The sequence below is a fragment of the Oncorhynchus gorbuscha genome, unplaced genomic scaffold (assembly GCF_021184085.1).
Source record: "Oncorhynchus gorbuscha isolate QuinsamMale2020 ecotype Even-year unplaced genomic scaffold, OgorEven_v1.0 Un_scaffold_3745, whole genome shotgun sequence".
NCBI lineage: Eukaryota > Metazoa > Chordata > Actinopteri > Salmoniformes > Salmonidae > Oncorhynchus > Oncorhynchus gorbuscha.
The window spans coordinates 25,001-42,461 of record NW_025747916.1 but is presented as its reverse complement, the minus strand read 5'-3'; the positions used below and the strand labels follow the sequence as shown (position 1 = coordinate 42,461).

Sequence of the window (17,461 nt, the reverse complement as noted above, 5' to 3'; positions counted from 1 at the left end):
TAGTTTGCTCTGTTTTTTTTGTTAATTCTTTCCAATGTGTCAAGTAATTATCTTTTTGTTTTGTCATTATTTGGTTGGGTCTAATTGTGTTGCTGTCCTCTCTCTCCTTCTCCTTCCTTCCTCTCTCTCTCTCTTTCACCTTGTTCTCTCTCTCTCTCTCCTTCTCCTTCCTCTCTCTCTCTCCCTCTCCTTCCTCTCTCTCTCTCCTCTCTCTCTCTCCTTCTCCTTCCTCTCACTCTCCCTCTCCTTCCTCTCTCTCCCCCTCTCCTTCCTCTCTCTCCTCTCTCTCTCTCCCTCTCTTTCCTCTCTCTCTCTCCCTCTCCTTCCTCTCTCTCTCTCTCTCTCTCTCTCTCTCTCTCTCTCTCCCTCTCTTTCCTCTCTCTCTCTCCCTCTCCTTCTCTCTCTCTCCTCTCTCTCCTCTCTCTCTCCTCCTTTCTACAGGTGGTACTCCCTACCTTTATCCTGGAGAAGCGTTCCCTCCTAGAGATGTACGCTAACTTCATGGCTCACCCAGACATGTTCCTGAACATCACCACGGGAACCACCCCAGAGGAGCGCATCGTCCGATTCGTGGAATACTACCTGACCGCCTTTCACGAGGGGCGCAAGGGTGCCGTGGCCAAGAAACCCTACAACCCCATCCTGGGAGAGAGTTTCAGGTGTTCCTGGGACGTCCCCCGAGAGAGAGTCCACCCACTGAGGACCATGAGCTCTGTCCCTAACACTAACACGACACCCACTTCAAACCCCGCCCCTAACCCCGCCTCTTCCTCTAGAGGCTCTTCCCCTAACCCCGCCTCTTCCTCTAGAGGCTCTTCCCCTAAACCCGCCTGTTCCTCTAGAGGCTCTTCCCCTAACTCCGCCTCTTCCTCTAGAGCCTCCCGCCGGACAGGGACGGAGGGCGGGGTGCTCAGACAGAGGACTGTTACCGGGTAAGGTTCGTGGCGGAGCAGGTGTCACACCACCCACCCGTCACTGGGTTCTACTGCGAGTGTAAAGAGAGGAACATGTGCGTCAACACCCACGTCTGGACCCGAAGCAAGTTCATGGGCATGTCCATCGGAGTGTCTATGGTCGGGGAAGGTGAGCATTACTGCACAGTACTGGATCTAGTTAGGACTAGTTTGTTACTACTGTTACTAGGGGTTACAGTGAACAGCACCTACTGAGAGCCGGCTATATAGTAGTTATGACTAGGGGTTACAGTGGACAGCACCTACTGAGAGCCAGCTATACAGTAGTTATGACTAGGGGTTACAGTGAATTGCACCTACTGAGAGCCAGCTATACAGTAGTTATTACTAGGGATTACAGTGAAATGCACCTACTGAGAGCCAGCTATACAGTAGTTATTACTAGGAGTTACAGTGTACAGCACCTACTCAGAGCCAGCTATACAGTAGTTATGACTAGGGGTTACAGTGGACATCACCTACTGAGAGCCAGCTATACAGTAGTTATTACTGGGGTTTACAGTGAATTGCACCTACTGAGAGCCAGCTATACAGTAGTTATTACTAGGAGTTACAGTGTACAGCACCTACTCAGAGCCAGCTATACAGTAGTTATGACTAGGGGTTACAGTGGACATCACCTACTGAGAGCCAGCTATACAGTAGTTATTACTAGGGGTTACAGTGAACAGCACCTACTGAGAGCCAGCAATACAGTAGTTATAACTAGGGGTTACAGTACCTACTGAGAGCCAGCTATACAGTAGTTATGACGAGGGGTTACAGTGAACAGCACCTACTGAGAGCCAGCTATACAGTAGTTATAACTAGGGGTTACAGTACCTACTGAGAGCCAGCTATACAGTAGTTATGACTAGGGGTTACAGTGAACAGCACCTACTGAGAGCCAGCAATACAGTAGTTATAACTAGGGGTTACAGTACCTACTGAGAGCCAGCTATACAGTAGTTATGACGAGGGGTTACAGTGAACAACACCTACTGAGAGCCAGCAATACAGTAGTTATGACTAGGGGTTACAGTGAACAGCACCTACTGAGAGCCAGCTATACAGTAGTTATGACGAGGGGTTACAGTGTACAGCACCTACTGAGAGCCAGCTATACAGTAGTTATGACGAGGGGTTACAGTGAACAGCACCTACTGAGAGCCAGCTATACAGTAGTTATAACTAGGGGTTACAGTACCTACTGAGAGCCAGCTATACAGTAGTTATGACTAGGGGTTACAGTGAACAGCACCTACTGAGAGCCAGCAATACAGTAGTTATAACTAGGGGTTACAGTACCTACTGAGAGCCAGCTATACAGTAGTTATGACGAGGGGTTACAGTGAACAACACCTACTGAGAGCCAGCAATACAGTAGTTATGACTAGGGGTTACAGTGAACAGCACCTACTGAGAGCCAGCTATACAGTAGTTATGACGAGGGGTTACAGTGAACAGCACCTACTGAGAGCCAGCTATACAGTAGTTATTACTAGGGGTTACAGTGAACAGTACCTACTGAGAGCCAGCAATACAGTAGTTAAAACTAGGGGTTACAGTACCTACTGAAAGCCAGCTATACAGTAGTTATAGTGTACAGCACCTAACTGTAGTTCTAGGTAGGTGTTAGTGTTCTGGAACTGTTGACAGACAGTCATGGTAGACATGGATCCTGCATGAAACGTCAGACTGTTATAATAATGTTTGTTATGTTGCCATGGTGATCCGTCATGGTAGTCATGGATCCTCCATGAAACGTCAGACTGTTATAATAATGTTTGTTATGTTGCCATGGTGATCCGTCATGGTAGTCATGGATCCTGCATGACACGTCAGACTGTTATAATAGTGTTTGTTATGTTGCCATGGTGATCCGTCATGGTAGTCATGGATCCTGCATGACACGTCAGACTGTTATAATAGTGTTTGTTATGTTGCCATGGTGATCCGTCATGGTAGTCATGGATCCTCCATGAAACGTCAGACTGTTATCAAATCAAATCAAATCAAATTTATTTATATAGCCCTTCGTACATCAGCTGATATCTCAAAGTGCTGTACAGAAACCCAGCCTAAAACCCCAAACAGCAAACAATGCAGGTGTAAAAGCACGGTGGCTAGGAAAAACTCCCTAGAAAGGCCAAAACCTAGGAAGAAACCTAGAGAGGAACCGGGCTATGTGGGGTGGCCAGTCCTCTTCTGGCTGTGCCGGGTAGAGATTATAACAGAACATGACCAAGATGTTCAAATGTTCATAAATGACCAGCATGGTCAAATAATAATAAGGCAGAACAGTTGAAACTGGAGCAGCAGCACAGTCAGGTGGACTGGGGACAGCAAGGAGCCATCATGTCAGGTAGTCCTGGGGCACGGTCCTAGGGCTCAGGTCCTCCGAGAGAGAGAAAGAAAGAGAGAATTAGAGAGAGCATATGTGGGGTGGCCAGTCCTCTTCTGGCTGTGCCGGGTGGAGATTATAACAGAACGTGGCCAAGATGTTCAAATGTTCATAAATGACCAGCATGGTTGAATAATAGTAAGGCAGAACAGTTGAAACTGGAGCAGGAGCATGGCCAGGTGGACTGGGGACAGCAAGGAGTCATCATGTCAGGTAGTCCTGGGGCATGGTTCTAGGGCTCAGGTCCTCCGAGAGAGAGAAAGAAAGAGAGAAGGAGAGAATTAGAGAACGCACACTTAGATTTACACAGGACACCGAATAGGACAGGAGAAGTACTCCAGATAAACAAACTGACCCTAGCCCCGACACATAAACTACTGCAGCATAAATACTGGAGGCTGAGACAGGAGGGGTCAGGAGACACTGTGGCCCCATCCGAGGACACCCCCGGACAGGGCCAAACAGGAAGGATATAACCCCACCCACTTTGCCAAAGCACAGCCCCCACACCACTAGAGGGAAATCTTCAACCACCAACTTACCATCCTGAGACAAGGCCGAGTATAGCCCACAAAGATCTCCGACACGGTACAACCCAAGGGGGGAACCCAGACAGGCCGACCACAACAGTGAATCAACCCCCCCAGGTGACGCATCCCCCCCCCAGGGACGGCACGAGAGAGCCCCAGCAAGCCAGTGACTCAGCCCCCGTAACAGGGTTAGAGGCAGAGAATCCCAGTGGAAAAAGGGGAACCGGCCAGGCAGAGACAGCAAGGGCGGTTCGTTGCTCCAGAGCCTTTCCGTTCACCTTCCCACTCCTGGGCCAGACTACACTCAATCATATGACCCACTGAAGAGATGAGTCTTCAGTAAAGACTTAAAGGTTGAGACCGAGTTTGCGTCTCTGACATGGGTAGGCAGACCGTTCCATAAAAATGGAGCTCTATAGGAGAAAGCCCTGCCTCCAGCTGTTTGCTTAGAAATTCTAGGGACAATTAGGAGGCCTGCGTCTTGTGACCGTAGCGTACGTATAGGTATGTACGGCAGGACCAAATCAGAGAGGTAGGTAGGAGCAAGCCCATGTAATGCTTTGTAGGTTAGCAGTAAAACCTTGAAATCAGCCCTTGCTTTGACAGGAAGCCAGTGTAGAGAGGCTAGCACTGGAGTAATATGATCAAATTTTTTGGTTCTAGTCAGGATTCTAGCAGCCGTATTTAGCACTAACTGAAGTTTATTTAGTGCTTTATCCAGGTAGCCGGAAAATAGAGCATTGCAGTAGTCTAACCTAGAAGTGACAAAAGCATGGATTAATTTTTCTGCATCATTTTTGGACAGAAAGTTTCTGATTTTTGCAATGTTACGTAGATGGAAAAAAGCTGTCCTCGAAATGGTCTTGATATGTTCTTCAAAAGAGAGATCAGGGTCCAGAGTAACGCCGAGGTCCTTCACAGTTTTATTTGAGACGACTGTACAACCATTAAGATTAATTGTCAGATTCAACAGAAGATCTCTTTGTTTCTTGGGACCTAGAACAAGCATCTCTGTTTTGTCCGAGTTTAATAGTAGAAAGTTTGCAGCCATCCACTTCCTTATGTCTGAAACACATGCTTCTAGCGAGGGCAATTTTGGTGCTTCACCATGTTTCATTGAAATGTACAGCTGTGTGTCATCCGCATAGCAGTGAAAGTTTACATTATGTTTTCGAATAACATCCCCAAGAGGTAAAATATATAGTGAAAACAATAGTGGTCCTAAAACAGAACCTTGAGGAACACCGAAATGTACAGTTGATTTGTCAGAGGACAAACCATTCACAGAGACAAACTGATATCTTTCCGACAGATAAGACCTAAACCAGGCCAGAACATGTCCGTGTAGACCAATTTGGGTTTCCAATCTCTCCAAAAGAATGTGGTGATCGATGGTATCAAAAGCAGCACTAAGGTCTAGGAGCACGAGGACAGATGCAGAGCCTCGGTCCGATGCCATCAAAATGTCATTTACCACCTTCACAAGTGCCGTCTCAGTGCTATGATGGGGTCTAAAACCAGACTGAAGCATTTCGTATACATTGTTTGTCTTCAGGAAGGCAGTGAGTTGCTGCGCAACAGCCTTCTCTAAAATCTTTGAGAGGAATTGAAGATTCGATATAGGCCGATAGTTTTTTATATTTTCTGGGTCAAGGTTTGGCTTTTTCAAGAGAGGCTTTATTACTGCCACTTTTAGTGAGTTTGGTACACATCCAGTGGATAGAGAGCCGTTTATTATGTTCAACATAGGAGGGCCAAGCACAGGAAGCAGCTCTTTCAGTAGTTTAGTTGGAATAGGGTCCAGTATACAGCTTGAAGGTTTAGAGGCCATGATTATTTTCATCATTGTGTCAAGAGATATAGTACTAAAACACTTGAGCGTCTCTCTTGATCCTAGGTCCTGGCAGAGTTGTGCAGACTCAGGACAACTGAGGTTTGGAGGAATACGCAGGTTTAAAGAGGAGTCCGTAATTTGCTTTCTAATAATCATAATCTTTTCCTCAAAGAAGTTCATGAATTTATCACTGCTAAAGTGCAAGTCATCCTCTCTTGGGGAATGCTGCTTTTTAGTTAGCTTTGCCACAGTATCAAAAAGGAATTTCGGATTGTTCTTATTTTCCTCAATTAAGTTAGAAAAATAGGACGATCGAGCAGCAGTAAGGGCTCTTCGGTACTGCACGGTACCATCCTTCCAAGCTAGTCGGAAGACTTCCAGTTTGGTGTGGCGCCATTTCCGTTCCAATTTTCTGGAAGCTTGCTTCAGAGCTCGGGTATTTTCTGTGTACCATGGAGCTAGTTTCTTATGAGACATTTTTTTAGTTTTTAGGGGTGCAACTGCATCTAGGGTATTGCGCAAGGTTAAATTGAGATCCTCAGTTAGGTGGTTAACGGATTTTTGTCCTCTGGCGTCCTTGGGTAGGCAGAGGGAGTCTGGAAGGGCATCAAGGAATCTTTGTGTTGTCTGTGAATTTATAGCACGACTTTTGATGTTCCTTGGTTGGGGTCTGAGCAGATTATTTGTTGCAATTGCAAACGTAATAAAATGGTGGTCTGATAGTCCAGGATTATGAGGAAAAACATTAAGATCCACAACATTTATTCCATGGGACAAAACTAGGTCCAGCGTATGACTGTGAGAGTGAGTGGGTCCAGAGACATGTTGGACAAAACCCACTGAGTCGATGATGGCTCCAAAAGCCTTTTGGAGTGGGTCTGTGGACTTTTCCATGTGAATATTAAAGTCACCAAAGATTAGAATATTATCTGCAATGACTACAAGGTCTGATAGGAATTCAGGGAACTCAGTGAGAAACGCTGTATATGGCCCAGGAGGCCTGTAAACAGTAGCTATAAAAAGTGATTGAGTAGGCTGCATAGATTTCATGACTAGAAGCTCAAAAGACGAAAACGTCTTTTTTTTGTAAATTGAAATTTGCTATCGTAAATGTTAGCAACACCTCCGCCTTTGCGGGATGCACGGGGGATATGGTCACTAGTGTAGCCAGGAGGTGAGGCCTCATTTAACACAGTAAATTCATCAGGCTTAAGCCATGTTTCAGTCAGGCCAATCACATCAAGATTATGATCAGTGATTAGTTCATTGACTATAATTGCCTTTGAAGTAAGGGATCTAACATTAAGTAGCCCTATTTTGAGATGTGAGGTATCATGATCTCTTTCAGTAATGACAGGAATGGAGGTGGTTATAATAGTGTTTGTTATGTTGCCATTGGTGATCCGTAATATACTGTACAGTAATACCATCAATGACAGGTTCAGACAGTCTACGGTTGATAAGAGGTGACTGACTGAAAGTTCGTCAACTCTCTGTTTTTAAACTTCCTTAATCACATTCCAGGGTTTAATTAGCCGAGTGTAAAGGAGTTTTAGGCTTTAATGTCTCGTTTTAATCCAAGGTAATCGCATTAAGATTGAAAGTAGCATATAATTGGCTGACTGGCAGCGTCCCGTCGAGCAGGTGAAGGATGGGAGGACTGTAGTGTGTTGTACCTCTCTTAGTGAAGACTGTAGTGTGTTGTACCTCTCTTAGTGAAGACTGTAGTGTGTTGTACCTCTCTTAGTGAAGACTGTAGTGTGTTGTACCTCTCTTAGTGAAGACTGTAGTGTGTTGTACCTCTCTTAGTGAAGACTGTAGTGTGTTGTACCTCTCTTAGTGAAGGATGGGAGGACTGTAGTGTGTTGTACCTCTCTTAGTGAAGACTGTAGTGTGTTGTACCACTCTTAGTGAAGGATGGGAGGACTGTGGTGTGTTGTACCTCTCTTAGTGAAGACTGTAGTGTGTTGTACCTCTCTTAGTGAAGACTGTAGTGTGTTGTACCACTCTTAGTGAAGGATGGGAGGACTGTGGTGTGTTGTACCTCTCTTAGTGAAGACTGTAGTGTGTTGTACCACTCTTAGTGAAGACTGTAGTGTGTTGTACCTCTCTTAGTGAAGTCTGTAGTGTGTTGTACCTCTCTTAGTGAAGACTGTAGTGTGTTGTACCTCTCTTAGTGAAGACTGTAGTGTGTTGTACCACTGCATACTGTGTGTAGAGCGCTGAAGGAAGTCAGTGTCACGTTCTGACCTTTCGTTCCTTTGTGATGTCGTTGTTTTAGTGTAGTCAGAGGGTGTGAGTTGGGGTGGGCAGTCTATGTTCCTTTTTCTATGATTTGGTATTTCTGTGTTTGGCCTGGTATGGTTTTCAATCAGCGGCAGCTGTCAATCGTTGTCCCTGATTGAGAACCGTACTTAGGCAGCCTGTTTTCCCACTATGACTTGTGGGTGTTTGCACCATTCGGGACTGTTTCGGTTTCATTTCGTTCTCTTTGTTGTTTTATTCTTTAGTGTTCTGAGTTATAATAAATATCATGAACACTTACCACGCTGCGCTCTGGTCCTCCGATCCTTCCTACTACTCCTCGTCAGAGGAGACAACCGTTACACCTGGTCCTCCGATCCTTCCTACTACTCCTCCTCGTCAGAGGAGACAACCGATACACCTGGTCCTCCGATCCTTCCTACTACTACTCCTCGTCAGAGGAGACAACCGTTACACCTGGTCCTCCGATCCTTCCTACTACTCCTCCTCGTCAGAGGAGACAACCGTTACATCTGGTCCTTCGATCCTTCCTACTACTCCTCCTCGTCAGAGGAGACAACCGTTACATCTGGTCCTCCGATCCTTCCTACTACTCCTCCTCGTCAGAGGAGACAACTGTTACAGTCAGACTAAACATTTCTTATTTATGATCAACTGTTTATCGAAAGCTAAACATTCCTGAGAACGTTTATTTGTGTCTTTAATATTGCAGAACACACTGAGCAGATTCAGCACTTTCTCCACGTTGATGTCAAATAGTCGACCGTTCAACAACAAACATGTTTTTGCCTCGAAAAGTCTGTTTAGATGAATGATTATCAAAGCAGTTTCTGACTTAACGCGTACCTGAGTATCACGGACAATTAGACCTCTCAGTAATTAGGACAGCATGAATTACTAACGAGGACGGTCTCCTTGTCTCCCCCCCTGAGTAATAGCAGATATGCTAATGAAACCAGGACAGAGAACACATATGGTGAGGGGGTGGTGTGTGTGTGATGGTAGAGGTGTGTGTGTGATGGTAGAGGTGTGTGTGTGTGTGTGATGGTAGAGGTGTGTGTGTGTGTGACGGTGGAGATGTGTGTGTGTGTGTGATGGTAGAGGTGTGTGTGTGTGTGATGGTGGAGGTGTGTGTGTGTGACGGTGGAGGTGTGTGTGTGTGTGTGTGATGGTAGAGGTGTGTGTGTGTGGGGGGGGGGTGATGGGGAGGTGTGTGTTGTGGTTGTCAAATCAAATCAAATCAAACTTTATTCGTCAAATGCGCCGAATACAACAAGTGTGAACTTTAACGTGAAATGCTGACTTAACAAGCCCTTAAACCAACAGTGCGGTTCAAGAAAGAGTTTAGAAAATATTTACCAAATAAACTAAAGTAAAAATAATATGAAGTAACATAATAACATAACAGTAACGATGCTAAATACAGGAGGTACCGAGTCAGTGTGGAGGTTATATACAGGAGGTACCGAGTCAGTGTGGAGGTTATATACAGGAGGTACCGAGTCAGTGTGGAGGTTATATAAAGGAGGTACCGAGTCAGTGTGGAGGTTATATACAGGAGGTACCGAGTCAGTGTGGAGGTTATATACAGGAGGTACCGAGTCAGTGTGGAGGTTATATACAGGAGGTACCGAGTCAGTGTGGAGGTTATATACAGGAGGTACCGAGTCAGTGTGGAGGTTATATACAGGAGGTACCGAGTCAGTGTGGAGATTATGTACAGGAGGTACCGAGTCAGTGTGGAGGTTATATACAGGAGGTATCGAGTCAGTGTGGAGGTTATATACAGGAGGTACCGAGTCAGTGTGGAGGTTATATACAGGAGGTACCGAGTCAGTGTGGAGGTAATATATACAGGAGGTACCGAGTCAGTGTGGAGGTAATATATACAGGAGGTACCGAGTCAGTGTGGAGGTTATATACAGGAGGTACCGAGTCAGTGTGGAGGTTATATACAGGAGGTACCGAGTCAGTGTGGAGGTTATATACAGGAGGTACCGAGTCAGTGTGGAGGTTATATACAGGAGGTACCGGTACCGAGTCAGTGTGGAGGTTATATACAGGAGGTACCGAGTCAGTGTGGAGGTTATATACAGGAGGTACCGAGTCAGTGTGGAGGTTATATACAGGAGGTACCGAGTCAATGTGGAGGTTATATACAGGAGGTACCGAGTCAGTGTGGAGGTTATATACAGGAGGTACCGAGTCAGTGTGGAGGTTATATACAGGAGGTACCGAGTCAATGTGGAGGTTGTATACAGGAGGTACCGAGTCAGTGTGGAGGTTATATACAGGAGGTACCGAGTCAGTGTGGAGGTTATATACAGGAGGTACCGAGTCAGTGTGGAGGTTATATACAGGAGGTACCGAGTCAATGTGGAGGTTATATACAGGAGGTACCGAGTCAATGTGGAGGTTATATACAGGAGGTACCGAGTCAATGTGGAGGTTATATACAGGAGGTACCGAGTCAGTGTGGAGGTTATATACAGGAGGTACCGGTACCGAGTCAGTGTGGAGGTTATATACAGGAGGTACCGAGTCAGTGTGGAGGTTATATACAGGAGGTACCGAGTCAATGTGGAGGTTATATACAGGAGGTACCGAGTCAGTGTGGAGGTTATATACAGGAGGTACCGAGTCAGTGTGGAGGTTATATACAGGAGGTACCGAGTCAGTGTGGAGGTTATATACAGGAGGTACCGAGTCAATGTGGAGGTTATATACAGGAGGTACCGAGTCAATGTGGAGGTTATATACAGGAGGTACCGAGTCAGTGTGGAGGTTATATACAGGAGGTACCGAGTCAGTGTGGAGGTTATATACAGGAGGTACCGAGTCAGTGTGGAGGTTATATACAGGAGGTACCGAGTAAGTGTGGAGGTTATATACAGGAGGTACCGAGTCAGTGTGGAGGTTATATACAGGAGGTACCGAGTAAGTGTGGAGGTTATATACAGGAGGTACCGAGTCAGTGTGGAGGTTATGTACAGGAGGTACCGAGTCAGTGTGGAGGTTATATACAGGAGGTACCGAGTCAATGTGGAGGTTATATACAGGAGGTACCGGTACCGAGTCAGTGTGGAGGTTATATACAGGAGGTACCGAGTCAATGTGGAGGTTATATACAGGAGGTACCGGTACCGAGTCAGTGTGGAGGTTATATACAGGAGGTACCGAGTCAATGTGGAGGTTATATACAGGAGGTACCGGTACCGAGTCAGTGTGGAGGTTATATACAGGAGGTACCGAGTCAGTGTGGAGGTTATATACAGGAGGTACCGAGTCAGTGTGGAGGTTATATACAGGAGGTACCGAGTCAGTGTGGAGGTTATATACAGGAGGTACCGAGTCAGTGTGGAGGTTATATACAGGAGGTACCGGTACCGAGTCAGTGTGGAGGTTATATACAGGAGGTACCGAGTCAGTGTGGAGGTTATATACAGGAGGTACCGAGTCAGTGTGGAGGTTATATACAGGAGGTACCGAGTCAGTGTGGAGGTTATATACAGGAGGTACCGAGTCAGTGTGGAGGTTATATACAGGAGGTACCGGTACCGAGTCAGTGTGGAGGTTATATACAGGAGGTACCGAGTCAGTGTGGAGGTTATATACAGGGGGTACCGGTACAGAGTCAGTGTGGAGGTTATGTACAGGTGGTACCAGTACTGAGTCAGTGTGGAGGTTATGTACGGGAGGTACCAGTACTGAGTCAGAGGTACAGGTTAGAGGTAATAGAGACAGGGGATTGTGATGGTCAACCTGGTAGTCTGATATAGAGACAGGGGATTGTGATGGTCAACCTAGTGGTCTGATATAGAGACAGAGGATTGTGATGGTCAACCTGGTAGTCTGATATAGAGACAGGGGATTGTGATGGTCAACCTAGTGGTCTGATATAGAGACACGGGATTGTGATGGTCAACCTGGTAGTCTGATATAGAGACAGGGGATTGTGATGGTCAACCTGGTAGTCTGATATAGAGACAGAGGATTGTGATGGTCAACCTGGTAGTCTGATATAGAGACAGGGGATTGTGATGGTCAACCTAGTGGTCTGATATAGAGACAGAGGATTGTGATGGTCAACCTGGTAGTCTGATATAGAGACAGGGGATTGTGATGGTCAACCTGGTAGTCTGATATAGAGACAGAGGATTGTGATGGTCAACCTGGTAGTCTGATATAGAGACAGGGGATTGTGATGGTCAACCTAGTGGTCTGATATAGAGACAGAGGATTGTGATGGTCAACCTGGTAGTCTGATATAGAGACAGGTGATTGTGATGGTCAACCTGGTAATCTGATATAGAGACAGGGGATTGTGATGGTCAACCTAGTGGTCTGATATAGAGACAGGTGATTGTGATGGTCAACCTGGTGGTCTGATATAGAGACAGAGGATCGTGATGGTCAACCTGGTGGTCTGATATAGAGACAGAGGATTGTGATGGTCAACCTGGTAGCCTGATATAGAGACAGGGGATTGGCTCCACTGTCTGTCACTCGGTGACATCTAACGCACCACGTCGTATACCCCCAGCATCCTTTGCATCAAACCTTGTGAGGCAGGCAGGCAGGGAGGGAAGCATGTCTCTGTGAAGCGTGTGTGTGTGTGTGTGTGTGTGTGTGTGTGTGTGTGTGTGTGTGTGTGTGTGTGTGTGTGTGTGTGTGTGTGTGTGTGTGTGTGTGTGTGTGTGTGTGTGTGTGTGTGTGTGTGTGTGTGTGTGTGTGTGTGTGTGTGTGATTGTGCACATGTACACGTGTGCTAGCATGCTGGTGAGTGTGTGGGTGTGTATTTGTGACAGCAGGTGACGTGGGCACTCTTAGTAAGAAACGCTGACCTGGCATTCTCACACAATCTCACAATAGCGCTGCCAGGCTAGCGAGCCGAGAGCCTCTCTCTGAGCACTTCCTGCAATGTGCCGACTGCCCCAACCCTTCCTGTATTTGGGAAACAGATGCATCAGGCCCTAGACACCCTCTCATCCCCCCTTCCCCCTCCAGAAAGACACTGAGGCAGGGCCATCTCGTCTCCCCCTCCTCCCCTCCCCCTCCAGAAAGACACTGAGGCAGGGCCATCTCGTCTCCCCTCCTCCCCTCCCCCCTCCCCCTCCAGAAAGACACTGAGGCAGGGCCATCTCGTCTCCCCCTCCTCCCCTCCCCCCTCCAGAAAGACACTGAGGCAGGGCCATCTCGTCTCCCCCTCCTCCCCTCCCCCTCCCCCTCCAGAAAGACACTGAGGCAGGGCCATCTCGTCTCCCCCTCCTCCCCTCCCCCTCCAGAAAGACACTGAGGCAGGGCCATCTCGTCTCCCCCTCCTCCCCTCCCCCTCCCCCTCCAGAAAGACACTGAGGCAGGGCCATCTCCTCTCCCCTCCCTCCCCTCCCCCTCCAGAAAGACACTGAGGCAGGGCCATCTCCTCTCCCCCTCCCTCCCCCTCCAGAAAGACACTGAGGCAGGGCCATCTCCTCCCTCCACCCCTCCAGAAAGACACTGAGGCAGGGCCATCTCCTCTCCCCCTCCCTCCCCCTCCCCTCCAGAAAGACACTGAGGCAGGGCCATCTCCTCTCCCCCTCCACCCCTCCACCCCTCCAGAAAGACACTGAGGCAGGGCCATCTCCTCCCTCCACCCCTTCAGAAAGACACTGAGGCAGGGCCATCTCCTCTCCCCCTCCCCCTCCCCCTCCAGAAAGACACTGAGGCAGGGCCATCTCCTCTCCCCCCTCCCTCCCCCTCCCCTCCAGAAAGACACTGAGGCAGGGCCATCTCCTCTCCCCCTCCACCCCTCCACCCCTCCAGAAAGACTCTGAGGCAGGGCCATCTCCTCTCCCCCCTCCACCCCTCCACCCCTCCAGAAAGACACTGAGGCAGGGCCATCTCCTCTCCCCCCCCACCACCCCTCCACCCCTCCAGAAAGACACTGAGGCAGGGCCATCTCCTCTCCCCCTCCCCCTCCACCCCTCCAGAAAGACACTGAGGCAGGGCCATCTCCTCTCCCCCTCCCCCTCCACCCCTCCAGAAAGACACTGAGGCAGGGCCATCTCCTCTCCCCCTCCCCCTCCACCCCTCCAGAAAGACACTGAGGCAGGGCCATCTCCTCTCCCCCTCCAGAAAGACACTGAGGCAGGGCCATCTCCTCTCTCCCCTCCCCCCTCCACCCCCTCCTGTCTTGGGGAAACAGATGTGGATCTGTCAGACCTGGGTTTCTGCCCGCAGCAGATTTCACCCAGCTGTCTCTTATGTAATGTACTGAGAGGGGAGAGATGAGAGGGCCAGGCCAGGGCTCAGAGAGAGGAGAGATGAGAGGGCCAGGCCAGGACTCAGAGAGAGGAGCAGAGATGAGAGAACCAGGACAGGACTCAGAGAGAGGAGAGAACCAGGACAGGACTCAGAGAGAGGAGAGAACCAGGACAGGACTCAGAGAGAGGAGAGATGAGAGACAGGACAGGACTCAGAGAGATGAGAGAACCAGGACAGGACTCAGAGAGAGGAGAGAACCAGGACAGGACTCAGAGAGAGGAGAGAACCAGGACAGGACTCAGAGAGAGGAGAGATGAGAGACAGGACAGGACTCAGAGAGAGGAGCAGAGAGGAGAGAATCAGGACAGGACAGGACTCAGAGAGAGGAGCAGAGAGGAGAGAACCAGGACAGGACTCAGAGAGAGGAGAGAACCAGGACAGGACAGGACTCAGAGAGAGGAGAGAATCAGGACAGGACAGGACTCAGAGAGAGGAGAGAACCAGGACAGGACTCAGAGAGAGGAGCAGAGAGGAGAGAACCAGGACAGGACTCAGAGAGAGGAGAGAACCAGGACTGGACTCAGAGAGAGGAGAGAACCAGGACAGGACTCAGAGAGAGGAGAGAACCAGGACAGGACTCAGAGAGAGGAGAGAACCAGGACAGGACTCAGAGAGAGGAGAGAACCAGGACAGGACTCAGAGAGAGGAGAGAACCAGGACAGGACTCAGAGAGAGGAGAGAACCACGACAGGACTCAGAGAGAGGAGAGAACCAGGACAGGACTCAGAGAGAGGAGAGAACCAGGACAGGACTCAGAGAGAGGAGAGAACCAGGACAGGACTCAGAGAGAGGAGAGAACCAGGACAGGACAGGACTCAGAGAGAGGAGAGAACCAGGACAGGACAAGACTCAGAGAGAGGAGAGAACCAGGACAGGACTCAGAGAGAGGAGAGAACCAGGACAGGACTCAGAGAGAGGAGAGAACCAGGACAGGACTCAGAGAGGAGAGAACCAGGACAGGACAGGACTCAGAGAGAGGAGGGAACCAGGACAGGACTCAGAGAGAGGAGAGAACCACGGCAGGACTCAGAGAGAGGAGAGAACCAGGACAGGACTCAGAGAGAGGAGAGATGAGAGACAGGACAGGACTCAGAGAGAGGAGCAGAGAGGAGAGAATCAGGACAGGACAGGACTCAGAGAGAGGAGCAGAGAGGAGAGAACCAGGACAGGACTCAGAGAGAGGAGAGAACCAGGACAGGACAGGACTCAGAGAGAGGAGAGAACCAGGACAGGACTCAGAGAGAGGAGCAGAGAGGAGAGAACCAGGACAGGACTCAGAGAGAGGAGAGAACCAGGACAGGACTCAGAGAGAGGAGAGAACCAGGACAGGACTCAGAGAGAGGAGAGAACCAGGACAGGACTCAGAGAGAGGAGAGAACCAGGACAGGACTCAGAGAGAGGAGAGAACCACGACAGGACTCAGAGAGAGGAGAGAACCAGGACAGGACTCAGAGAGAGGAGAGAACCAGGACAGGACTCAGAGAGAGGAGAGAACCAGGACAGGACAGGACTCAGAGAGAGGAGAGAACCAGGACAGGACAAGACTCAGAGAGAGGAGAGAACCAGGACAGGACTCAGAGAGAGGAGAGAACCAGGACAGGACTCAGAGAGAGGAGAGAACCAGGACAGGACTCAGAGAGGAGAGAACCAGGACAGGACAGGACTCAGAGAGAGGAGGGAACCAGGACAGGACTCAGAGAGAGGAGAGAACCACGGCAGGACTCAGAGAGAGGAGAGAACCAGGACAGGACTCAGAGAGAGGAGCAGAGAAGAGAGAACCAGGACAGGACTCAGAGAGAGGAGAGAACCAGGACAGGACTCAGAGAGAGGAGCAGAGAGGAGAGAACCAGGACAGGACTCAGAGAGAGGAGAGAACCAGGACAGGACTCAGAGAGAGGAGAGAACCAGGACAGGACTCAGAGAGAGGAGCAGAGAGGAGAGAACCAGGACAGGACTCAGAGAGAGGAGAGAACCACGACAGGACTCAGAGAGAGGAGAGAACCACGACAGGACTCAGAGAGAGGAGAGAACCAGGACAGGACTCAGAGAGAGGAGAGAACCAGGACAGGACTCAGAGAGAGGAGAGAACCAGGACAGGACAGGACTCAGAGAGAGGAGAGAACCAGGACAGGACTCAGAGAGAGGAGCAGAGAGGAGAGAACCAGGACAGGACTCAGAGAGAGGAGAGAACCAGGACAGGACAGGACTCAGAGAGAGGAGCAGAGAGGAGAGAACCAGGACAGGACTCAGAGAGAGGAGAGAACCAGGACAGGACTCAGTGAGGAGAGAACCAGGACAGGACTCAGAGAGGAGAGAACCAGGACAGGACTCAGAGAGAGGAGAGAACCACGACAGGACTCAGAGAGAGGAGAGAACCAGGACAGGACTCAGAGAGAGGAGAGAACCAGGACAGGACTCAGAGAGAGGAGAGAACCAGGACAGGACTCAGAGAGAGGAGAGAACCAGGACAGGACTCAGAGAGAGGAGAGAACCAGGCCAGGACTCAGAGAGAGGAGAGAACCAACTAGGATCCAGTCCTGTTACCACATTAACTAGGATCCAGTCCTGTTACCACATTAACTAGGATCCAGTCCTGTTCCCGTATTAACTAGGATCCAGTCCTGTTACCACATTAACTAGGATCCAGTCATGTTACCACATTAACTAGGATCCAGTCCTGTTCCCACATTAACTAGGATCCAGTCCTGTTACCACATTAACTAGGATCCAGTCCTGTTACCACATTAACTAGGATCCAGTCCTGTTACCACATTAACTAGGATCCAGTCCTGTTACCACATTAACTAGGATCCAGTCCTGTTACTGTGACAGGTTAAAGGACATATTCATAGCCTGTTATACATTGAAAAGTATTAGTAAGTTCATAGTATGTGAGGATCTTAAAACATCTAAGGTTAAAAAGATGCATTCAGTATTAGTTGATAGAGATTGATAACATTCATATAATTGTGTTAAAGTTCAAATCTGTCAAAGGGTACGAATTGTGAGAGTAATGTGTAAACGTTATATTGATTACTTTATTTTGTGGTGCCTAAAAGTGTTAATCTGTGATCCAGAAATGCTCTTAATCTATGAGCCGGAGATCGATTGCTCTGGTCTCCACCCATATTCCTGGGGAAATTCGCGATCTTTTCTCATTGAACTAAATGTT

At 48.7% G+C, this 17,461-nt stretch overlaps 1 protein-coding gene across 1 annotated transcript in view; it reads left to right on the top strand.

The window, feature by feature from the left end:
• Positions 1–420: 420 nt before the first annotated feature.
• The window catches only part of LOC124028097 (oxysterol-binding protein-related protein 10-like), a gene marked incomplete at its 5' end in the record, with an annotated part of 24,932 nt that continues 7,891 nt past the window's right edge, over positions 421–17,461 (top strand). Inside the window, 2 exons of the mRNA XM_046340245.1 lie at positions 421–778; positions 901–1,083. Coding sequence (XP_046196201.1) covers positions 421–778; positions 901–1,083 — 541 coding nt within the window. The remainder of the gene's footprint in view (positions 779–900; positions 1,084–17,461) is intronic.